The sequence below is a fragment of the Nansenia antarctica genome (genome assembly GCF_963989245.1).
Source record: "Nansenia antarctica genome assembly, chromosome: 9".
In the NCBI taxonomy this organism is placed as follows: domain Eukaryota; kingdom Metazoa; phylum Chordata; class Actinopteri; order Argentiniformes; family Microstomatidae; genus Nansenia; species Nansenia antarctica.
The window spans coordinates 25,467,518-25,493,821 of record NC_137679.1 but is presented as its reverse complement, the minus strand read 5'-3'; the positions used below and the strand labels follow the sequence as shown (position 1 = coordinate 25,493,821).

Here is a 26,304-nt window from a genome sequence, read left to right as displayed (position 1 = left end):
GCCTAAACATTCCTTAATTTGTTCTTCAAACACAACATCTTCTAACTAGCACAGAGGAGGCTGGGCGACAGGACAAGAAAACAGTCTCAACCTACCCCATATAGCCATGAAGATAGCGAAGAACACAGTCCCACCATTGTCAAAGAGATAGGTCACCTACAGAAGCACAATGAAGACAAAAAAAAACATCTAACAGAAGACATTTTAAAAAAACTAATAATTTTTTCTTAAAATGTGTAGTGAAACTCAGGGCCTTACTGATTACATTGCTGAAAAGTGCTAGCACTCAAAACTGAGTTTTTCCATTTCACTTGGTTTTACTGACCTTTGCATAGACACAACTATCACTCAGTTTCCACGGGTCACAGTTCTCCTCACACATTGGACACATGATCGTAGTGTTGGCCTCGCAGATCTCTCTACTAAACAGATAACATAGAAATAAGGCTTTAGATCTATGACTGAGCTTTATGTTTAATAAAACCAACATTACATTGAAATTGAAACTGTAGATCTAGTAGTCAAATCCAAGGAAAATTCATGGTTAGAAGATCTAATCAAAGCTCTGGTGAAGGTGTGGACATACCTGACTTGGCTTGAGTCCATGGTAAAGAGACCATAGAGGAAGACAAAAAGGCCAACCAGGGCGGCAGGGATCAGCATGCCAGTGTACCAGCCCAGCCAAGCAAAGTACAGGCCAATCTTCTCCCCAAAGTACCTCCTGGCAGGAGAGGCAGGAGAGTCCGGCAGACAAAATAAATTAGCAACAACTCACCGACATGGCAGGTTCCATTTTAACATTGGACCTACTTCAAACTAGGTGTATTTCATTCTGACATAATTCCTGAGTAGTAACAAATTAATGCGGCCAGCAATTTTGGTCTTAGGCATAATGTGTTCTGATAAATGGCAGTGTCTGCACAGCCAGAGGGCTAATTCCAGACTGCTCATTACCTGATGAGATCCAGAGGCTGGTATTTGTACCAGATCCCCCAGCGAGCCCATCTCTCATATAGCAGGTGCCTATGGTTTTGGGCACCATGGGTCTTAATGGGATGTCTGCTTTTATAACCGCCCTGAAAGATAAGCCAGGAAACACCAGACAATTCACATTACTGGAAGAGAGTAGTAACAGAATACCACAGTCTATAACAATATATTTTTTTAAATGATCATCTAATTTAAAAAAAAAATACAGTTCTTTATTGCAATGTTGTTACCTCATGTGGAGGGAATGCAGCCTCATACGTCCCATTGCCCAATAGCCTATTGATACCTGGAGGAAGAAGAAAAGGCTGTCAAACTTTACAATGAAGAACGAGGACTCAATATGAACTTATAATTAAAACTTCTATTCCTTTTCCCAGACTCAAAATTCATAGATAGACACAATCACCATAATAGACAGAAACCCCCAGTGAGGAATCTATTCAAATCTATTCCACAGTTCCACAGTGATTATAATGTTGTGTTATGTAACAGAGCTCAGTGAGCTAGTTTCATGGTATTATATCCCTGTGATGATGAAACTTTCATTATCTGACTGCGCAGGATAATCGTCTTCTATTTCTGTCGGACGAAGCTTGGTTGGTGACTGTAGCACCATTGACGCAGGGTTGTCTGACAGATATTGTCTCATCATAAGCTAATCATAATTACATCCATATCTTAGCTATGGGTATGTCACTGCGTATCGTAGCTACAGGAGACTGCACTCATTTTAGCCATGAGGTGTCAATCCTCTTTGTAAAACTACATTAGTACTGTATTAGTGAATGAAATTACGCAGCGGACAGAGGAAAAACCATGGAGACTACAGACAGACATCATCATCACACTGATCGACACAGCACAAACTAAAACACAGGTCAACACACTACACACACTTTTGTGTTTGTTTTACTCAAAGCAAAACTCATAACAAAACCTTATGCATATCATTTTCAATTGGGAGATATCAATGTGTGCTAATGTGTACCACTGTATAGTAAAACAACATCTGAACTGAATTCTAGTCAAGACAACAAGGAAGTCAACACTTTTACAGTACAGTCCATGTACATAGGTACACAGGTTCTACTGAGTCTCTGCCCAGTGCCACGACACAGATACGCACCTTCCCAGGAGCTCACAGACTGGGCAATCAAGATCCGGTCATGTTGACCATAATAATTAAGCAGACAGAGACAACAAAGCGGAGGAGCTGTTGAAAAATGGAGGACATGTACAGTAACTAGCAAAGATGCTCTACACAGAAATGCTGCATACAATGTGGGGCCTTCCTACTGTGGGGAGTTGGGAGTCTCCGGATGGAAGTGTGCATTAAATGAGCTGCTGATAGAGAGATCTGACAAAAACAAGAGATGTCATGGAGAGAGGGAGGAGGGAAGATGTTCTATATCCTATGAATCTCCATTCCTATCTCCATATCATAGTATGCATACTGTGTCAGTGGAGGCTGGTGGAGGTAGAAATTGGAGGATGGGCTCATTGTAATGCATGGAATGTATAAGTCCGTCCTCAGATTTCTACCTCCACCAGCCTCCCCTGATGTATATACATATAAATAGATACGTTATATCTCAAATGGTGGGGATGAACATGATAAAGCATAAGTGACAGGTCAATTATTCAGATGTAGAGAAGGCCATGCAGTATGTATGCCTACTCTTCCTTGCATAATATAAAACACGTCTCTGTATAAATGGTACATTCAGTAATATGAGGGGGGGGGGGGGTTCTTACAGGGTAGGTACATGTTCTGGTGAACACATTGTAATTTTCCCCTTGTTGCAGGACTTTGACTGATAATCCTAGAGCTATTATAGCATCTATAGATCATGTGGTATTTCATCCCTCCACATCTCAGCACACAAGTGCCGATGATAAAGTCATCCTCTGATTGAAGTAGGTAGAGAGGTCATGTGCATGGAGTGAAAGGGATTTGAGGAAGGTTTGTCACTCTGTTGGCAGAACAGATTTTATAATCATTGTTATTATTCAGGATTTGTCACTTGTTGGCAAGTAGAGGGGGGTCATGTATTAAAAGTCCTCCGAGGCCAAACTTTAATCAGCAAAACATGTCGAGAGACCGACAGACCAGAGGAATTAACGGGATGGACAGTTCAGGAGCGGGGGAAAGAGAGAGAGAGGACAGTGGAGTCGGAGAGTGGCCAGACAACAACATCCAGAAGGAGAGGGAGGATCAGCCATGATTGGGAGAGCACCAACAATGAGGGCTCACATTTTAATCAGTCAGTACCACATTTGTAATTCCCACTGCTGAGGTAAAAATAATGATCGAAACTAAAGCCACAATTTTTTTTTTTTTTAAATGATTATCTCCTTCCCCAATGATCTCTAAAAGTCTCCAAATGATTTTGTACAGCGATATGACAACAGACAGACATAAATGACGAGAGTTAAAGAGAAGTTATTAAGCAAAACAGAGGAAAGACAAAAATAAGACAATTCATATGTTGTTCTGTGTCACTGCTTTGCCTCACTACCACTTTACATATATATTACTATATACAGTATTATGTAGAATGATAACTGCATGACTCATCATGTTGTATTATTGGATTAAGCTGATGAACTGATTGATGGGGTGGCCAATGTTGTTATCATTCAAAGTTAGTTCAAATGTGCACAATAAATAATACATTTTGTTCAATGAATATTGAGTCTACTTAAGGCATTGCAATGCTAAACAGCAATAGGGGGAATTCAATATACATAGAGAAACTCCCTCCCCCACCTCTCCCAAAGAAAGTAGTGTGTTGTTTGTGAGGGCTGACCAGGGACAGTCAAAGCCAGCACAGCTTCGTACCCATCTTAGACTTGCTGTCCTCATACTTGGTGCGCTGTAGAACATGGTGGACTATCCTGCTTCTGGTGGAGTTGGAGAAGAAGGTGTGTCTGTTGTTGATAGTAAAGCTGAGGAGAAAATAATAAGAACCATCTTACTATTTTAAAAAGCAGCCAGCCTGTATCTAGATATATAGTCTAGACACTCTATCCTTACCAATACTGATATAGCAGGGCAGTTAATTTAAAACTCAGTCTGGTGCAATTACCTTGTCTAAAGATGATGCATCACAAGAGAGTAAATATAATTTCTTTCAAAACTATAGTGTAGCCTAAAGTTTTCTAGGAACAACAATGTGTTCATTTTGAAATATTATAACCGATAAATAATCTTAAAGGGAAATAAAAAGTCAAACCACTCAGGTTGACTGAGAGATGAAACAACACGATAGAATAAGAATAAAAAAGAGGGGGACTAAATTATTGACTTCCATCAGTGAACTGCTTTAAATGGGCAATCTGGGATTAGTATATCCAGTTTTGGACTTTTAATTAATGATATATAGCCATTGATTCTTGAAGAATATAACATATAAATGCCTGTTTAAATGCCCGATGAGCATAGTTCAACTGTCTTAAGACGCCAAAATACAGTGCCCTGTGTAAGTAATGGGACAATGAAGCATGTTTTCCTTCTTTTGGCTCTACTTGTATTTGATGATATGTGTGTCCTTATTGGTTTCACCAATCAGAAATTACAACACTTTTTTTATTTGTTTGATTTGAAATCCTTTTTTTTTTTTAGGGTTACCGCCAAAAGACGAGAAATGCTTGCAAAAGATGAGAAATGTCCCATAACTTACACAGGGCACAGCTTGTTTTACGCCATAGTTTGTAAATGATGTAATTGTAAACAAACACTGTATAGCTTAAACACATGGTTAACATTTTGGTCTCATGGATTGTCAGTCCTTGCACCCATTGCTCATACTATGAATTTGAGTGGTTACATTTCTCCAGCCCCATCCCTCAGCTGTTTACCCAAAAAAGTGTCAGGGAGACCGCTTTGTTGTTGTTTGAATCCCAGATTGCACAGAGACAGCCATGATTTGGGGAAGAGGGATTGTCAGTTCAGAGTCAGCTGCTGTATGTTGTTATGTTGAAGATAGGAACACAAATTGAGATCCTTTGTTAACATTGAGTCTGAGAGTGATTTCACAGTGTGTGCAGTGTGAGTGACTCACTGGTGCATCCGTGCTCTGCTGAAGGGGGCTGTGTAGCAGTCGGTCTCCTCCAGGTCTGGCAGGGCCTCTTTGTCTAGCTTCATGGGGTTCCTGGGGAGCCAGCTCTTTATCTGACACCATCGGTGATGAAACCTACTGCACGGAGAGAGAGTAAACGAGACAGGATACATTGCAGGGATTATTTGTGAGATTATTTTCATTGATCTTTTTGATCATCTCAGGCGTTTTGCAATTTATTGTTATAATGCTCAATAGACGACTGCATTGGCAGTCACAATTATTTGCTTTGTAGTGTAAGAGATGTTTTATTATCCATCAAATACACAATAAAACAATGACTACATTGCTGTTTAGATGTGTTTACTGTACACATAAACTATAACATATTTATTATTATAATTGTCTGTCTAAACCCTCCCTTTCTAGACTGTATTATCATCACTTGTTTGTTTTGCAGAAACCCTTTTCAGGGTGACTTATTGAGCTTAAAAGCTCAAATCCACCATTTGTCCACAGAGCCAAGTTTGATAGCTGGATTAATCTTGAACTAATTAAGACGCTCAGTGGGGCAGAGCACAGCGCCAGTGTGACCGTGGCTGTCACCCTTCATGATCAAATATAGTTTACTAGTTTAGATAGTTTACTCTCTTCTGCCCCCCCTTGAGATGGAGGACTCCATCTTAAAAAACAGGCAAGCTCATGTTACATGAGAGAGGAACTCCAGCTGTGCTGCTCATGTATTTCATTAGGACAGCTCAAGCAGTCAGCAGGGTTTGACTGAGCCCACAGTATCATGTCATGCTGTAAAATCGACTTACCTGCCCATAGCTTTGCTCTTCCGATCCGTAAAATAGCATTTTTTTCTAAAAATGAAAAGAAAAACATTTCCATTCTTAAATCAATCCATTTAAATTACTAGTCAAGCACCAAGTCATCCCTCTAAGTCCCATCATTACCTCAAGCCCAGACTTTCTTCACTAATCACAGTTACCTGAATGGCATCCGGATGTTCATTTGCTCTGCGTATTTGCAAAGTGTATCCCAAGGGGCATGAATCTTCACAAACATGATGTCGTTGTTGGTCAAAGAGGGCTTTTCAGGGTACAAAACAGCCAGTTAGTCAGAGCGCAATGGCACAAGCTATCTAAAAAACTATGTTTGAGAATATGGTTCTCATGTCACGCTACTTTGTGGAGGCTAGTGGGAGTAGAAATCGGAGGACAGGCTCACTGCAAAAATGTGGGCACCCCTGGTTTAAATGTCTGTTACAATTAATCTCCAAGTGATTGAAAGCAAACCTGAACACTAAATGCTAAAGTTAAACATGACACCTTTCTCCACATTTTAAAGCAATGTTTCTTTTATTTTCATTTTTCATTTTTTAAAACTAACTTTTTGGCCATAGCCAAAGAAGGTATGTTTGGAGAAAAAAGGGTGAAGCATTAGTAGAGAAGAACACCTTGCTAACTGTTAAGCATGGAGGTGGATCCATTATGCTTTGGGGTTGCGTAGCAGCTGAGGATATTGTGCGGGTGGAAGGAAGAATGGATTCCACCAAATATTCTAGATCTAGAGGCTAATGTTCGAAGGTCAGTCCAGACATTGAAGTTGAAGAGAGGTTGGGTATTCCAGCAAGACAATGACCCAAAGCATACCTCAAAATCAACCATGAAGTACCTCCAGGAAAGGTGAAGGTTTTGGAATGGCCATCACAGTCCCCAGACTTGAATATTATTGAAAATCTGTGGAGAGATCTCAAACATGCCGTACATGCAAGAAGGCCAAAGAATATTTCTGAGCTAGAGATGTTCTGCCAGGAAGAATGGGGAACAATTCCCAAAACAACAATTGAAAGACTCTTAGCTGGCTACAGGAAGCATTTGTAAGCTGTTATAGTTGCCTGAGGAGGAGTTACAAAGTACTAGCTGACAGGGTTCCCAAACTTTTGCACAAGGCCTTTTTCCTTGTTTTATTATTTTGAAACTGTAAAAAGTAAAACATTTAAATTAATCTTGATTTAAATGTGATGAAATGTGTCATGTTTAACTTTGTACCATTTAGAGGTTAGGTTTGCTTCTTTTCACTTAGATATTAATTGTACAAGGCATTTTGACTAGGGGTGCCCAAATTTGGTAGTAAATAAGATAGCTGTATCTAGGGCTTTATGATCCACTTTAAATAAAAAATCTTTAGTAAACCACCAACATTTACAATATACATAGTTTGCCATTTTAAATCGCTTGTGAAAACTCCAGATGCAAATGCATTTACATCTGAGTGTGAAGAGTTTAGGCTAGCCAATGTAAGTTGCTTTGGATAAAAGTGTCAGCTAAATGGCATATATTATTATTATTATTACCTCCTTCTCCAGCATCAGTCCCTCAGCACGTAGGTTCCTTTCAAAGGTGCACCTCTTCTCCACCTGGGGACTGGATTTCTTATAGACCAGGATGTAGTCAATGCGCTTCTTCCCATCTCGGAACGAAAGCCCAGACGTGTTATTTACCTGAGGAAATACGGATTTAGCCTCTGAGGTTTTCATCAGTAACTCAGTTAGTAGCAACCACACATGCATATTGATTTTAAATGGCACCCCTAGATGTGTTGAACAGAAAATGACTTCCCTTATGCATGATAGTTGTCAGAGGTACAGTTTCAAAGCAGTTTCAAAGATTTGTTAAAGATTGGTGTCATTCTGGTTAATGCAGGTGGGGGTGTGTGGGTTTGGTACTATACCTTAATTGAATTTGTGCGCTGTGATTTTGTGCGTGGCGAATTTGTGGCTTGTGAATCTGAGCGGGAGTCTAATTTTGCACGGGTGATAGGCCTCTGTATCAGAAGTGACTCATCTGTCCTGGTCTCGTATGTACTTGTTTCGGATTCTTCCACATAATGGTCCTTGACAGTTACTGCTAAAGACAGACACAGAGGAATCAGAGGTCAGCACTGTGGTGGGGAAGTCAGGACAGGCCTTATAGTAACTTATGTAACCTGTACTGTACATTAGTATTTTTGGTTTGAATCAACCCCATGCCAGGGTCTCATTTGTGTCAATCAAACTGTAACCTTCTGAAACTATCTACGTAGGGCCCCGTTTTGCATAATGTGTCAGATTGGGACAAAGTCGTCCATCTTTACCTAAATATATCTAATAGACACAATGACAAATAATCCAATGGGAGTTTTCAATACTGCATCTAGTGTTTCCATGATATGCAATGCATTTTCAGACTTTTTAGAAAAACCTGATTACAGTTCAATAATTGCTTCTCAAAACCATGTTTCAAGCTACAGTAGTATTCAGAATTGTTAAGTATTTTGGGCCTGCCCAGCACTATTTGCTGAATCAAATTGGGGCCCTATATATGAGGTACCGTATTTTCCGGACTATAAGTCGCGGTTTTTTTCATACTTTGGCTGGTCCTGCGACTTATAGTCAGGTGCGACTTATATATCAATAATTCATAATCTCTGACTGACATGAACTGACATACGGTAATCTCTGACTGACATGAACCAAGGAGTAACTTCCGCTAGCGCCTCATACACGATAGAATAGCCATTATACTCGACAATGTGGACATTAAACACGACAATGTGGACATTAAACATGATGTTATGGACCTTATACACAATGTTATGGACGTTATAAACGATATTAAAGTCATTTATTCCTTCCAGAGACTGTTCTATGTTGCTAAGTTACCCCCGCGAGGCTATTTTACTACTTCCGCTAGCGCCACATACGCGATAGAATAGCCATTATACTCGACAATGTGGACATTAAACATGATATTATGGACCTTATACACGATATTATGAACGTTATACACGATATTAAAGTCATTTATTACCTTTCAGAGGCTGTTCAATGTTGCATTGTTTGTAGGCCGCCCTTCATCCTAACTACTTCCGTTTTTCACCAAGCTATCTTTGTCATGGCCTTATACACGATAAATAGTCGTTACACTCGACAATGTGGACATTAAGCACTATATTATGAACGTTATACACGCTATTATGAACGTTATACACGATATTAAAGTCATTTATTACCTTTCAGAGGCTGTTCCATCCTGTTTGCTTGCTCCCGCGACGCCATTTTGCTAACCTTCGTTAGCAACGCGTTAGCTAGCCCTGGCTTTACACTCGATAATTTAAGTATTTCTAACCTTTCAGAAGAAGTTTTAACGTGAATTATGTCCTTCCTGGGCTTACAAATCCTCCCATGTCTCTTCACAGTGCCAGACTAGAGTCAAGCTCAACAGGGTTTTCTTTCCCCGCTGATTCCGCCAAGCCCGTTCCCTTGAACCATGCGACTTATAGTCCAGTGCGACTTATATGTGGTTTTTTCCTCTTCATGACCCATTTTTGGCCTGCTGCGACTTATACTCGGGTGCGACTTATAGTCCGGAAAATACGGTACTTAAGACTTCTTTCAAATAAATCTGTGCTGAAATCAAACGTTGAGGCTAAAGGAAGGTCGGTTTCACCTCTTTGAATCCACACTAGCTACTATTATGGAAGCGTGGTCAATGAAGTTCGAATCTAAATAATTTTCCCTCTGACTTCCAGAATGAGATAGCTGGTTTTATCAGTATTCTTTAATCCAGCAAGGTTTTGCAGAGGAGAGCTATTTTATTCTCTGTTGCTTCTGGGATCAGGAGAGAATGAAGAGTCATTAACTTGGATCATCTCCCTACAGAGGCTGTTGAAAGTCAATCCTACTGTACAGTAGCTTGTTGCTTCATGCTTGCAGTATTACTGTATCATCATCAGTGTGAAGAGTATGAAAACATACAGTTATAATTCATACTATACTGAAATTAAATATGACACACAAGAGATTGATTCTAACATAATTGATGTTTCTGAAAATACATCAATATGCTCTTCTTCTGAGGAGTGCTGCCTGTTACAATGCAGTGATAGTCGATAGATTCTTGGCATTTATTGGAGACAGAGATTAAAATTGTTAACTAGGATTCATCCAGAACAGATTGTACAGCCAGCCTGCACTTGTCCTGATGGATAGATCCTCCTTATACAAGTTTGAGCGGTGCTAATCTGTGAATGGCCTTTGAATCTCATACTGCTAAAGTCAAGCTAAATCCATCATTATGCAGGGTGAGCGATTTCTCCTGCCCCTCAGGCTGTGCCATTTTATAAATCCATAGCGTGATGAATGTTGCTCTCCCTATTTCCTCACATCCTCACAGGCAGCCTCTCTCTCTGTGGGAGCGTTTAAAAAAGCCACTGCTTTACACAATTATGTCTGAACCTCCTGAAGCTGTAATAATCCTTTCAATTCAATACAATGTATACTGTAAGCTTAAATGTCAAAGCCACTATGAAGACACATTTAACATAGTGGATTTCATTACTACCACACAGAGTGCTCAATAGAGTTGTCTGCCAATAATGGAGAAAACAGAACCGATTATCATCTTCATAAATTAATTATGTATGATGTACATTACTGAAAGATAATGACTTATCAGTGACATATTCTGTTATACAGTAGAAACTCTCATAATATATTGTAGAGAGAGGGAGAGGACCATGAAGACACCTCAAATCAATGCCAAGATGCGTATATCTGTTGACTTGAGCATGGAAATGCGTACTCATGGTAATGAGTAATGACAGTCCCAAAGGAGAAATGACTGACACAGACAGACACAGACTGACTGACTGACTATATGACTAGATGACCCCTTGGGGATCCTTCATTTCCCCTCTGGGATCAATAGAGTACCTATATCTATCAATCTATCTACTGTATGACAGTCTGACTGACTGACTGACTGACTGACTACCTGGATGACTAGATTACTGGCTGACTGACTGACTAACTGCCTGAATGACTAGATGACCGACTGACTGATTGACTGTCTGGATGACTAGATGACTGACTGACTGCCTGACTGACTGAATACGAACCTATGTGGGAGGCGATAAGGGAACAGGAGGTGCTGATGCTGTGGGTTAGGGTCTGGCCCTGGGGCTTGGGCTCTGGACTGAGAGGCACGGACAGGAAGCTGTTGAGGTTCTGTGGGTGTGTCTGACTTTGGGCCAGGCACGGCAGGCTGCGGCGGGACGGCTTCAGGGTCTTCTCCTTCAAGATCTCGCTGATGCTCGTGTGCATGCCTGCAGGACAGAGAGGGGACAAATTGTAAGTGGGAGTGAGGAATCTCTCCAATCACTCAGGAGGTCATCCTGGCAAGGTTTTCCATGACAGTAATAATGTCGTAGCTCATGTGGGAGTGCATGAACATCAGCATTATCTACTGTACTACCCTCCCATTAAATCAGATCACTTTCCACTATCCAGGGAAAGTGATGACACCCTTGGGAATGTGGCAGCTTCTGGTAGTAGTGTTGTACCTGGTCAATGAGCTACACACTCTAGTGTACAATACTGTTGGATGTTACCAGCAGTCAAATGCAAGCTTGTTTTGATATACTGTGATGTAACAGAGAAATTAATGAGGTGGTGATTGACCCTCAGTTCCTGCAGTGTACATTACAAGATAATGCTAATTAAAAATTGTAAAGATGAAGTTCAATAGCTACAGTATTATAAACATAATAAAAGGCCCACGTCATCACATCTGACCTTGACACCGACCCAGCCTTTTTTCCTGACACGCCTATTCATGAATGTGCTTTCTCCTTTTCATTTTTTAGTTTAATTTCAACCAAGAGGACGTGCCTCCTCACCACCAATGAGGAATTCTCTCAGTGACCTCTCTCTCTCTCTCTCTCTCTCTCTCTCTCTCTCTCTCTCTCTCTCTCTCTCTCTCTCTCTCTCTCTCTCTCTCTCTCTCTCTCTCTCTCTCTCTCTCTCTCTCTCTCTCTCTCTCTCTCTCTCTCTCTCTCTCTCTCTCTCTCTCTCTCTCTCTCTCTCTCTCTCTCTCTCTCTCTCTCTCTCTCTCTCTCTCTCTCTCTCTCTCTCTCTCTCTCTCTCTCTCTCTCTCTCGTCTTCTCTCTCTCTCTCTCTCTCTCTCTCTCTCTCTCTCTCTCTCTCTCTCTCTCTCTCTCTCTCTCTCTCTCTCTCTCTCTCTCTCTCTCTCGGCATTGATTTCACTGGGGTTTCCCTGGGCTGTTGGGTGAAGAAGAGATCCATTTAAAGTTGTAAGCTAGCAGACCCAGGGGATCCACTAATCATGCTGTTTATTTCCTCTGCAGTCTGAGAGATATGAAATTAATGAAGGTTGTACTAAAGGCATCACCATAAATAATGGAGAAACTGAAAAACTGAGGGGATTGTGTGCCATAAAGACTCCTCTCACGCCTTCTGTTCCAGAGAGGAGAGGGAGAAAATGTGTATACACACATTGAAACCAAATATAATGCTGTGTACATTGGAATCCAATAACCTGATTGCTGCGTTTGCGCATATGTGTTCATTTGTTAATTTGTGTTCGGTTTGACAGCAAAGCTTAGCTTATCAACACCATCTGTACATGAGCATCACTTTGCTTCCAAAGGCTGAATCACTCCAGTTTTAACCAAAATGAAGCTGCCAGCATGCCACAGACTGCCAAATAACTACGAGACTATTGTGTACAATTTGTTATACACTGTTTAAATATTGTTACACATGGTTTGAAACAGCATTTGCATTGATATGACTAAATCCTACTTTCATGGTCCGTTTATTTAGAAACAATTTGGGTTACTTTCCACAATTGGGCTACAACAAACCTTAGGACTAGGTGATACATCTATCTGAGCTGCAACGTTTGCAGGAAAAGCGCTATACAAATAAAAGTTATTATTATTATAATTATAAAAGCCAGTTCCCTGAGTGCCATATTTCTACTATTACAGTAGACTGGCTTTCTTATTTAATAGACATTTTCAAATGTAGGACATATCTTTCTCTCCATTATGGCAGTCAATACACACAATCCTCTTCTGAAGCAAGGAGAAAATAATTACCAAAGGTAGCCTATGATCCCAACAGACTAGAGCCTGCCTCAGCATGCCTAAGTCCCCTTCATAGAAGCAGCAGGCTAATGGGCCTTTGGGGGCATGGCTTGATGATCCCAAATGACTACTGCAGTTTTAAATAGTCCTTAGAATTAAATGGGGTTGGTATTGTGTGAAATTGCTTCCATGGAAATTCTAGAATGATCTGAAGAAATATATATAATTCTCCATATTTAACATCCCAGCCAAAAACATTTCATTTGAATCTTTCATGTATAAAATGTCCCACCAGCAGTCCAGCTGTGCATTTCATTTTAAAGACAATTAATTCTATAAGTATGCTGTATATACATATAAAAATAGTTAATCTGATGTGCAATCCAGCTTTTAATCTCTCTGTGGGCTGGAGGGCTGGCGAAAGCTGGTTTATCAGGAGAAAGTTAATCCTGTGTGTGTGTGTGTGTGTGTGTGTGTGTGTGTGTGTGAGTGTGTGTGTGTGTGTGTGTGTGTGTGCACAGCAGTTTGTGGAGGAGGTGATGGGTTGGTCAGAGGGTGTTTGAGTATCTGGTGAGGGAGTGGAAACCAAAGATGAAAAGAAAAGGAAGATAACAAGAGAAGGAGTAAAAGGAGAGAAGGCGACAGAGAAAAATGTGAGAGATTGCTATGTGTGCTGGTTTGGAAAAAATCCTCAATATTTTACAGCCAACACATCAGCATGACAGAGATCCAAAACAAAACAACAGGCTTGCTTGCACAGACACACACACACACACACACACACACACACACACACACACACACACACACACACACACACACACACACTGGCTGAGCTTCAGGGAAGGTCATAATACAGGATTTGGATCTTTCCTGGGCTGGTTGCCCACCAGGGTCTTGTGTGAGATTAAAACGATTTTATTTGTGTATTTGTTTGTGTGTGTGTGTTTGCAAAAAACAAATATATATACAATAGGATGGGGTGTAGGTTTTTGTTAGCCAGACAGTCAGTCTTGTACTGCTCTTGTGTGTGGCCTAATTTACTGTCTGAAGTAAAAAGCAAAAAGCGTAAGTTTAAAACACAGTGTTGTCTGATTGCGAGTCAGTATTAATAATGTCCCGCTTTCAGCGTGAAGATTCTGAGTTTGATTATTTGAATATAATACTTATATTATACAGTATATTTCAAGAACAAATACTGTATAAAATCTGACACCATTATAAAAGACATGAAAGCAACGTGGCCAAAACAGTCGAAACAGAAGTCAAATCCTATGAAACTTGATGAGTTTCCCTGACACATGATGTTTCCCTACAGAGCCTTCTTTTAAAGGCCAAGTCAGAATCTATTTGAGAACTTGTGTTTTTCCTAAGAGGATGTCACAGAGAACAAGTGGACGCGAGAATTCCGGTGAGTGGATTCTCCCATAATGCCGCCATGTTCTCTTGTACCTTAACTTAAATTATTCATCTGTGCTCAGCCCCTGGCCCACAGCGCCACAGCTCTCAGAGAGGAACACTCCCTTCAGGATATGTTTATGGGAAACAGACACCTCCCCTGAAACGGCGCATATGAGGGGAAGGGGGGGCTGCCGCAGAGCTTAGGGAAACAACGAAGAGACACACAAACAGGTCAAAAGAAAAAATGCTGTGCTGCGTTCACAAGATTATATTATGCACTCTGAAGCAGGACTGAGGTGAAGCCTGGAGCTTCTCCTGGAGAACCGTTTTCTGAGCAATTAATGTGTGTTTTATCCTCCCAGCTTGGCACAATATCAAAGAACACATTGTAAGGTTTACAGAGAGCATTCTCAGGTCATCAGAGAGCTAAATGCTCAATGCTAAACTAAATCTGAAGATGGGATTAAATAATTGTTTAGAAATCTAAACAATTTCACTAAAGTAGAACCTCTAAGGTACAGGTACAGTACAGTACAGTACAGTAGATAGATAGATAGGTAGATACAGGGCCAGTAGTTTTAGTCTATGTGGTTGTTTAGGGACACAACCGCTAGAGGGGGCCACACACTTTTGGCATCAATTTAGTGCAAGCTACCAATTCAAAATGTCAATTCAAAACTGGTCAACAAACCATAGGGGAGGAGGGGGGGGTCCACAATAAAACAAAAGGCCACAAAAGGCCACAAAAGTCCTAGGGCCCGGCCTGGATAGATAGATAAATAGATAGATCACCCCGATCGAGCCAGCTGTAGGAAGAATAGTACAGTCTTATTGCGGCAGGCAGAACATATCTCCTATAGCGCTCCTTAGTGCAACATGGTTGTTACAGTCTAGAGGAGTCCTTGCTAAAGGAGCTTCTCTGCTCTGCCACAGTGACATGAAGGGGATGGGAGGAATTGTCCATGATGGCCACGAGTTTGGTTCTCATCCTCCTATTAGCTACAGAGTGTCCAGAGTGACACCGAGGACAGAACCATGTTTTTTTTAATAAGCTTTTTCAGCCTTTTGGTGTCACCTTCCTTGATGTTGCCCCCCCCCCAGCATACCACCGAGTACAGCATTGCGTTGGCCACTGACTGGTAGAACATGTTTAGCAGAGTCCTGCACATGCCAAAGGAACTGAGCCTCCTCAGGAAAACAAGTTGGCTCTGGCCCCTCTTGTACAGAAAATCTGTGTTACCAGTCCAGTCCAGTTTATTGTCCAGGTGCACCCCCTTGCAATTTGTAGTTCTGGATCTCCACATCCGCTCCCTGGATAGAAACAGGAGACAGGGGGACCCTAGTCCTCCTTAAGTCCACCACTGTGGTGTGCCTGAAGTCTGAGGGTTATAGAGGGTGAAGAGGAAGTGTTACGTCCGTAGTGTGTGTCGTTCTGTGTTTTGTTTGTTTATTGTGTTCTCTCCCAGGTGATTGTCCTTCCTCCTGCCTGCGGCCATGGCGACGGCTGAGGTGTGCTCAATCCTCAATTAAGGGTGGAGGGAGGATAAAAGCCTGGGAGAGACACAGTGATGGTGCCAGTGGGCCAGACTACAACTTGATGCTTGTTTTGTGTTGGTTTAGTTAGTACAGCTGTAGTTTTGTATTGTGTAGCTTTGTAGGTTGTGTTTGTTAATCTTATGTTTGTGTCACTTTAGTCTTATTTGTATTTGATGTCTGGTAGTTGTCTACCACTTGGCCAGTTAGATAGTTTATTCTTTATTATTAATATTATAGATGAATTAGCTCTTTGTTTTATAGAGTAGTTCTAAGTTCGAGAGTTTCACGGAAACCAGTTTTTGTTATATTCTACAATAAATCTTGTTTATTTTATATTTCCGTTTCTCCTCTCATTCTTGTCCCCCCGGTTTATTTAATTGTTACCCCCCCTAATCCCTAGACCATCTAGGGGGTCGTAACAGGAAGGAAGCCAGAACTGAACCAGTGCTGCTCACCACCCAGTCCGACACACATCCCTGCAGCCGTACAAACTATGGCCTGTTGGTCAGGTAGTTTGTAATCCAGGAAACAATGGCAGAGTCCACTTGCATCCTCAGCAGTTTATCTGCAAGTAATAAGGGCTGTATGGTGTTAAATGCACTGGAGAAGTCAAAGAACATGACCCTCACAGTGCTGCCAGCCTTATCTAATGGGAGTGAGCTCTGTGTAGCAGGTAGATTACTGCATGGGGTCCAAGGATGTCTTCACCAAGGGCCTCATGTGGATAAGCAATAGTGGGATTAGAGCCCACACATTCTTATCTTGACCTGATCTGAATTTATTGGATACATTGAGCTGTGAAATAAGTTGAAATAATGAAAGTTCTTATAATAACTAATATATATATATATATATATATATATTATTAATATTAAAAGTATCATGCCTTCTGATCTAAAGAGTTAAAACAACTAGAGGATCAAATTTGGAGGCACTATCACATTATGGTGCACAAGTCAGAATGAGAACATTTTAGTGATCACATTGTGTGCGGCGAACATCACAGCGACAGCATGCTCCTGCAGATTCTGAGTCTAGTGCGTCTGGTGTTCAATCTCCCCAAATTCTCCCATGTCACACCTCTCCTTCACACCCTTCACTGGCTCCCGGTAGCAGCTCGCATCAGATTCAAGACCCTGGTACTTGCCAACCGGGCATCAAAGGGAACAGCTCCTTCCTACATGCAAGCAATGGTCAGCCCCCAAACACCTGCCCGTTCACTCCACCCTTCCACCTCTGCTAGCCGACTGGCACCACCGCGTCTATGGGGATGCAGCAGTAACGCTACCCGGTCACGGCTTTTCACTGTCCTGACACTCCACTGGTGGAACGAGCTTCCCACTGCTGTCAGGACTGCAGAGTCACTCCCGATCTTTCGCCTCAGACTGAAGACCCATCTCTTCAGGCTTAACTGTCCCTCCTGAAACCTCTCCATCCCCCCTGTACAGTTTCTCTACTGTAAAAAACTTCTAGCATTATGACTGCCAATGGCAGCAGCTGGCCTGAGCAGAGATTGTTCTTGCGATGACTGATGGATAGATGATTCACTTACTTAGACAAATATATTTGTCACAGGGTTTGGTGAAAACGTCTCTAAGTAGGGCAAGGTCATTTTTCTGTTTTTTACAGATTATGATAATTATGTGGAATAGAAGAGGATATGCTCATTTGAATGTTGGTACACCTCAAACCAATGGTTGCTACCATCGTGTTGGTAGCTAACTAGCAGCTAAGAAGGTACATCGCTATGAACATCTAACTGCATGTTTAGCACATCACAACATGCTGATAGAACATCAACATGCTAAAAACACATATCTACACATAATTGGATGATCACAGTCTTAAGGCCAATGCACACGGCGTGCGATTTTGTCGCACCACAAAATTCGATTTTCAACTCACACCATTGAAGTCTATGAGAAAATCTCATCCCAATGCACACGGCGTGCCGCGAAAATTCGATTCCATTCGTTTTGAATGGGACAAAGCACACGGCGGCCGATTTTGTCGCACTGTCAAATTTTGTCTAATTTTGTGGTGCGACGGATTATTGCATCACAATGGGACAATTGGAAAAACTTCAACTGGTCTATCTAAATTAATTGAGTCACTCATAACGGGGAGAGAGACTGGAGCATACATTTTTGACTGTCTCCTTTTTTGAAGAGAAGTTAAAGGGTGAAGGTCTGACCCAAAAGGTCTGATACAGTACATACACCTACGGTACATGAAGGGTTTATGACGTATATAACATTATCATTTCATTTTCATATCATATATTTCAAATACATACTGGACACAACGGATAATGGATGCCATTCGGTAAACCTCATCTTCTTTTCAGTGTGCCAGGCACATCATTCACTAATCCGTGGCACAGCTGTCATTAGCAATTTCTCGTCTTTTCGCTAATTGCATGACGACATCAATGACCTATTTTAAAACATATTTTTAACTCTCCAAAACAATGTGTAACTTTGCAAGGCAGGATAGGGTGAAACAGAAAAGGAATCAGAGACATGTAAACATATTTTGTTTCTTGACTGTGTGTTTCTATGACGTGCTGAAGGTTGAAGGCTATCGTAAATCTTTGAACAAGTAACATTATTTATACTTATAATATATACTATACGATATATATTATATTAGTTTACTCATCTACAATATAGTTTTTGGCTGCACGGGGTTGCCAGATTTCTAATCTAGCACGACTGAATGACCAGCCAAATTATACACATGTTGTAAAGACACTGTCCACTGAAAACCGGACATCTGGCAACCCAAAATTAATATTTACTCTACTCTACGTAGGCTACGTGTATGTAAAAATGGATGACGAAAAGCTGATAACGTTTATTCAGTGCCATAGGGAGCTATACGACCCCAGTTATAGAACCCATTTCATGCTACGGGACTAACACTCATCCTGGGGGGTGGTGTGTTTGCGGCTGGTTAGGGCCGCCGGCACGGAAGAGCTAGCCAGTCAGTGGGCTTTATTGTTTAGGCCTAGTAAGATAGTCGGAACCGGGGCGTCCACTAGGAGTGTCACCCAGCTACAGCCGTCTATTGGGAAGTGTTGGCCCGCCGTCACACTTCCTCTGTTCCTGCGCCACCGATGGTCAGCCAGACGGACTCTTACCTATTGAGCCTCATCGGTTGGACGCAGTGCACCGCTCAGACCCCACGGGGGGGTCTCAAATACCCGGCGAGTTACGTGCCCTTTTAATTATTTACTATTCAGCCAATATGTCCAATGTTTGTCTTATTTATAGGCCTATGATTATTTGAATGAGATGAATTTGTACTACTGTATATTTATGATGATTAATTGAGATGCATGGTCAGTTGTGGAAGTTGAGTCCTAGGGGCGAATAGCTAGATGTTGGACTTGAGTAGCCTAAGCCAATTTGCATATTTTAGTGTGCCGTGTAGTGGTGAGCACCCGGTCTTGCTGACCGCCCCTTGTAGTGGAGTTGTGTGGTGTCCTATGGCCTCGTGTCGGCCCGTATGGTTATGCTGTGGCTCGATATGAGCGTGCTTCTATGTGTGGCTTTATGAGCGTGCTGTGGCTCCAATAGAGCGTGCCTTTTTTGTACACTGTTTGTAATGGTAATTAGGGAAACCAGGTCTAACTTATTGAACTATGCCGTCCTCCGAATCTATGTCCGCCTGATCATCGCCCATAATAATAAAGTGGCTTTTATAATACACCTTTCTGGCTGTGTGTTTTGTACGCTCCCTCTCCTGACATTTTACCAATACCCCTAAATCAGGGGACCCACATATTTTATTACAATATGTCCAGTTGTATCTTGTAGAAATTGTGGAAGCAAGGCAAGCAATATTGGTAGAGCCTATTGTAATCAGCCTGCCTGGTCCGACTACGTAACAATAAAGTAACAATTGAGAATGGAATGTTGTGGTGCAACAAAATCGCATCGCACGCCGTGTGCATTGGGATGAGATTTTCTCATAGACTTCAATGGTGTGAGTTGAAAATCGAATTTTGTGGTGCGACAAAATCGCATCGCACGCCTTGTGCATTGCAATCGAATGTTGTCCGCCGTGTGCATTGGCCTTTAGGGTTACGTCCTAATTTTTATCACCCAAAACATTTTCACTAACCAAGTAGCTTACAAAGCAGGATGGCAGACGATACAGTGAATCCCATTCACTAATTATAAGTAGTTAGTGATCCTAAAACTGTTGTTTGTTATATTGAGTAGGCTCTTCAACACTTTAACTTTCGTAACATGAAAATAACCGGAAAACACATTTCTTTTTTTTGCGCAACTTGAGAATTGCCGACACGCAGACCGTGTCACATTTGACCAAGTCACTTTGGATAAAGTGTGTAATATAAATAAATTCCCAAAACTTAAATGTAAATGTAAATGACCCTCCAGGGGTGGGGTCCCTGGGCTGGGTGCACCTGCCTGTTCCATGGTGTCTGTGGCGTTCTAAACGTAAACACACGCACACGCACCCACACACACCTCAGAGCAGATGGCACTTTTACCATGGTTCAGGACAGTATTAAACAATCCTGGCAGGAGTTCCCATTGCATAATTGAAGGAGATTAAACATCTTTTTCTGGCCCTCCCTCTCTTTTAATCTCTCTGTCTGACTCGCTCTTCCATCTGCACCATACAGTACGACCTTCTTATGCCCCCTGATTGCTTGTGATTTTCACTACAGTACGTCAAGGGATTTTCTGTAAAGCCTCTCCTAAGTCCATGTGTTCAAAATTAAACTGGGACTGTGTATGAAATGTTACTACCCCAGTAAATGGTCCACCTCATATTCAGAACCATGAGGACATTGGTCATTTACAAATACCTTGTGTCACTGTGTCACAATCAACTATATGTAGTTTGTGCGGCAAACATAATTGTGAGGTAAACCCACTAAACTCTGGGTTCACTAGCACAGCCACTGCCTGCCTTCTCCTAACTTTGGTCTCGGCCTATAAACGCACACAAATTAACACACACAAAACACCTTGTTTTCTTAAATATTTTTGCAGGCTTTACCACTGCTAACCAACTCAGATTTTCAAATAGTTTTAGATCGATGGGCTAACATTTTAAAACTATTAGGTCATAGTATGTATGACTCTCCCTGAACACATTATGTAGTCTGTGTACAGGTAGGCTGCTGTTTTAATTTGATATAAATGTTATAGTCATTTGCTGTTATAGTCATATGTTTTTATAAAGCAGACTTATCTGCCTCTCAATTGATGTCTATATCTATCAAACCATCTGTCTGATTGCATAAGAGGACAGGTGGCATGTCTGTGTTTGAGGGGGTGTTGTGCAATCAAAAGGTTCTTGCTTTCGCACGCACGCACGCACTCGCGCACACACACACACGCACACACAATTTTTCTCTTGGTATACTACTTTTGATGCTTTCATGTTTCCTGTTTTTCTGGAGGCAAATAACATTTGAGATTTTTCCTTTCATAAGTGGGTTTGCAAATATGAAATATCCTGCTGATACGGCTCTGAATGAAAAACAAGATACTTAGAGAAAGCTTTTGTCAGAGTTGGTAGACAGAATCATACAACTGTCAAATCCATACTGGCCCCTACTAAATGCTGTGGTTTAGAAGTGATTGAAAGAGCTGAACCAGAAACCTTCACTGAACTTATACAAAGTTTGCACTTAACCCAGACTACACTTACCTTATTGACCAATGATTAATATCTGTGGAACAGCAGGGGAGAATTTGATGACGCTCTACAGATCTTTTGCATAATTTCAGCCACGAGTTCTCACAAGTGCTCACGAGCCAAAAAATGGTCCGCTAAATAGACAAACAAATTATCAAGAAATTACCTGATTGGACGGGGGCACACCCTCCCACACCATCTTTATTGGCTGGCCTACTCTCCTAGACTTTGATTGCTGCATTTATGATATTATTATATTGTTATATGCCTCCAATTTCCTGCTTTATTCATAATTGTAACATGCTAAACCACTGCAGACTACCACTGTTTCCAAGTTTCAAGTTGATTTGTTACGTCACATTACAAGTGTAACAGGGTAAAATTATTATTATCCTGACATTGCATTGCAGCACAAGACATAGGCATAATAAATCAAGCATCATTCAAGATAAAAGTGTCAGTAGTACAGGACATAAGAGACCAAAAACAATAGGTATAGTACAATATAAGGTGGCATTAGTGCAGGTAAGGCAAGACAGGTTGCACTAGCGGTGCCGCTAGTGATAATAGAGTTCACAGTAGTAAGGTGGCTTGAGCTTAGGGTGGCTGTAGTCCATATACAAGGGGTGAGCAAAGGGAAGATAGTCAATTGACTACAGTGGGCCCTAGGCTCCAGAAGAGGCCTGGGGCCTCATTTATAGAAAGTACTTAGATCAAATTTTGATCTTACCCTTATGAAGATTGCTAAGATTCTTTTTTTTTTTAAATTTTGTTTTTTCAGATTTTATCCCTTTTTCACCCAATTTGGTAGCCAATTTAACCCAACTTAGCATCCAATTATCCCCTGCCTATTGCATTGGATCCGCCGCCCGACCCCGTGGCCGGCAGTCCCAGAGGAGGGCGCCAGGCAGACTAGGCTGACTGGCTCCTCGAGCCCAGTACCGTTATTCCGGCACCCCAGGGGGCGGTGTTGCGCGACGGATCCTAGTCCAGAAATACTCCTATACCCTCCCTCGGAAGCGGCCGGCCAATATGCCGCTTCCCGTGTGCCTCGGCCATATTCTGGATCTGGCGAGCCGGGATACGAACCCCGGCCCCGGTGGGCAGCATGCACTAGCGGCCAGTGCGTAGACCGCTACACCACCGCGGGGCGATTGCTAAGATTCTACCAGCACATGGTCATGGACATCGCGCGTGAGTACGGTAGCTAGCCTACATGTGAAGCCCAGTGTGGTCATTTGTGGAAGGAATTCAAGCCTGCAATAAATGTCTAGGACTGTCTTGCAATATTCATAAAGTCAATATGCAGGGAACAGATCCCACCTCGACGGCTGAGGGTAGAATGATTAAAGTTACAGCTAAGGCCGCTCAGGAAAGGCTGACTCGTTTGATGAACCAGAGGAAGGCTAAGCTAGGTCAGCTAACTGGTCAAATGAACCAGATAGGTCAGCTAATGCAAGAAGGAGATGATAGTAATCTGCAAGTTGTCCAGACAACGTTGATAGTTAATTTCAATAAGCTCTTTGGAGAGTTTTGTGAGCTTAACACCTCTGTTAAGGTGTCACTTAAGGAGATATCAGATGAGGAGATGGATAAGGACCAGGATGGATGGTTCACGCCCAAGGCTGACATGTTCCACCACTTCGCCGAAAGGGCTGAAGCATGGATGAAAGAGGTTCATCTGCGTATTGCTGAGGCTAAGAAGCAAAATGAAGAGGTGGAGCCTTCAGATAGTGTATCTGTTGTGGTCTCACGAAAGCAAGGGTCTAGTCTAGAGCGTCATCCTCAGTGCATTCTAAAGCATCGTCATCTGCATCAACAGCTCGCCTGAGAGCTAAATTAGAGAGAGCTGTCCTGCAAGTCCAAGCATCTGCTCTGAAACAAAAACAAGTGTATGAGGAGCAGGAAGCTAAGATAATGATACAGCTAAAGACACAGAGAGAAGAATTTGAGTTACAGACTGCCTTAGCAGCCTCAGATGCTAAGCTAAAATTAATAGACGAGTTTGAGGGTCTTCACATCCCATATAGAGCCCCTAGTGCGGATGGAATGAATTCTTACATCGAGGCAGCTAAGCCCTTCGAAGTTCTCGAGCAGGCTATGCCTACTCTTTCTCATGCTGTATTACCGAAGACGGAACATGCTAGCATTAGCAACCACAGTGCACCTGTTAAAGCTAAGCAGCTAGAACAAGAGACTATCGGGTCCACAAAGGCCATCATGGAGTTCCTAGTGAAACAACAAAACCTCACTACTCTGCCTCCTCGGAAGATTCAGATGTTCAGAGGAGACCCTATGGAATACAAGCTATTCATCAGGGCCTTCGAACATGGAGTGGAGGACAAGACAGATAGTGATAGAGACCGGCTGTACTTCATGGAGCAGTACACGGATGGACAACCCAGAGAGCTGATACGAAGTTGTCTTCACATGGAACCAGAACGTGGCTATCGTGAGGCGAAGAGGCTCTTGAAAGAACATTTTGGAAACGGATACCAGATCTCGGTGGCATACGTCGACAAGGCACTGAACTGGCCCACTATTAAGTCTGACGATGGAGAGGCGCTTCGCTCCTTTGGCCTCTATCTCACTGGATGCCTCAATGCTATGGCAGACGGGGAGTACATGGAGGAGCTCGACAGCGCAACCAACATGCGTGCTATCATTGCCAAGCTTCCGTACAAGCTGAGGGAACGGTGGAGAGGCAAAGCCTATGGTATCATGGATAAGGAGCAGCGTAGAGCCAAGTTTCATGACCTCGCAGGTTTTGTAAACAAGCAAGCTGAAGAAGCCTTGGATCCCCTGTTCGGGAACATAGCAGATGGAGTCAGGAGCCAAGCTAGAGCTCACAATGATGAGAGGTCGACCAGAAAGAGTGGCGGTCGAGGAAGCTTTACCACTGCTGCTACAGTGGTAGGGAACTCAACAGAGACAAGGGCCAAGAGGGACATACTCTGTGCTTTTTCGAAACCTTGTATCTTCTGTCAAGGAGAACGGCACGCCATGGAGCACTGCGAGAAGATGAGGAGGTCTCTTCACAAGGAGAAGATAGACTTTTTTAAGAATAAGGGTCTGTGCTTCGGCTGTCTTAAACAAGGACAAATAAGCAGGGACTGCAAGGAAAGGCTAAACTGCCAAGACTGCCAGCTGACACACCCTACGGTTTTGCATATGAAGAACAAGGCTACATCTATTGAAGCTAAGCACGAGGGCGAGTCACCGGATGATGTACACAAGAGCGAGCCATCGGATGGGGGCGAAGATCATTCGGTGGTCAGCGGATGCATCAAAGCAGAGACGAGAACCTGCAGAGCCACTGGGGCCGGCAACACTGAGACCATCTTGGCGATCGTTCCGGTCCAGATCAAAGGTAAGAAGGGCAACAAGGTGTTGGCTACCTACGCTTTCCTCGACCCAGGCAGCAATGCCACATTCTGCACTGAGAAGTTAATGTCGGCACTTAACCTCACAGGCAGGAACACAAACATCCTGCTAAAGACCATGGGGGGAGAGAGGATCATAAGCAGCCAAGTGGTATCCGGCTTAGAGATCTGTAGCTTGGATAGTAATGACTTCCTGGAGCTGCCCAACATCTTCTCTCAGAAGGCTATCCCAGCACGTAAACAGAACATCCCACTACAAGAGGAGGTGGATAAGTGGCCCCATCTCAGTCAAGTACGGATCCCGGAGATTCAAGCGGAGATAGGCCTTCTCATTGGGACTAACGTACCCAAGGCTATGGAACCATGGCAGGTTATATCCAGCCAAGATGAAGGGCCGTACGCGGTGAAAACACGACTGGGCTGGATTGTCAACGGTCCCCTCCGGGAAGACCATGGCCACGGAACCACAAGTGGACTCATACAGGTCACATCCAACCACTTATCAGTGGCAATGCTGGATGAGCTTTGGAGTCAACAGTTCAAGAATGACTTTCCAGAGGGTCAAGACGACAAACTGGAGATAACGAGGGATGACATCCAGTTTCTGGAGATGGTCTCACAGTCTGCTAGGCTCACAGAGGGACACTACAGCATTAGTCTACCACTAAAGAGCACACAGTCAAGATGCCAAACAACAGAAGAGTAGCTGAACAGCGAGCTCTCAACTTGAAGAGGAGGTTCATGAGGAATCCTGAGTTTCGAGCTGATTACACGGTGTTCGTGGATGATTGGATAACCAAAGGCTACGCAGTAAAGGTTCCCAAGGACGAGCTCAGCCGCAGCGACGGGAAGGTTTGGTACTTGCCACACCATGGTGTGTACCATACTAAGAAGAAGAAGATCCGAGTGGTGTTCGATTGTGGAGCGTCGTTCCAGGGTACCACATTGAACAACCACCTGCTACAGGGGCCGGATCTAACTAGTACTCTGCTCGGTGTCATCACCAGGTTCAGACAAGAGGAGGTGGCTATCATGGCGGATGTGGAAGCTATGTTCCACCAGGTTAGGGTGCCGATGGAGGATGCCGACCTTCTCCGGTTTCTCTGGTGGCCTTCCGGTGACACCAGCCAAGAATTGGTGGAGTACAGGATGACGGTGCACATATTTGGAGCCACCTCAACTCCAAGTTGTGCCAGCTTTGCCCTTCGGAAGTGTGCAGAAGACAGCAGAGACCAGTACGGCGCCAAAGGGGTCGAAACCGTGCTGCACAACTGCTACGTCGATGACTGCCTCAAGTCAGTTAGCTCAGAGGA

The 26,304-nt window shown here is 42.7% G+C and overlaps 1 protein-coding gene across 1 annotated transcript in view; it reads right to left on the bottom strand.

Annotated features, from left to right (window-relative positions):
* Nucleotides 1-26,304, bottom strand: part of ano3 (anoctamin 3) — a gene marked incomplete at its 3' end in the record, with an annotated part of 37,153 nt that overhangs the window by 5,552 nt on the left and 5,297 nt on the right. Inside the window, exons 2-13 of the mRNA XM_080539379.1 lie at nucleotides 10,983-11,204; nucleotides 7,830-7,963; nucleotides 7,414-7,560; nucleotides 6,046-6,146; nucleotides 5,873-5,917; nucleotides 5,055-5,189; nucleotides 3,833-3,939; nucleotides 1,221-1,276; nucleotides 955-1,076; nucleotides 587-721; nucleotides 326-422; nucleotides 96-156 (exon numbers count right to left, since the gene is read on the bottom strand). Of these exons, the coding sequence (XP_080395505.1) occupies nucleotides 96-156; nucleotides 326-422; nucleotides 587-721; nucleotides 955-1,076; nucleotides 1,221-1,276; nucleotides 3,833-3,939; nucleotides 5,055-5,189; nucleotides 5,873-5,917; nucleotides 6,046-6,146; nucleotides 7,414-7,560; nucleotides 7,830-7,963; nucleotides 10,983-11,204 (1,362 nt within the window). The remainder of the gene's footprint in view (nucleotides 1-95; nucleotides 157-325; nucleotides 423-586; nucleotides 722-954; nucleotides 1,077-1,220; nucleotides 1,277-3,832; nucleotides 3,940-5,054; nucleotides 5,190-5,872; nucleotides 5,918-6,045; nucleotides 6,147-7,413; nucleotides 7,561-7,829; nucleotides 7,964-10,982; nucleotides 11,205-26,304) is intronic.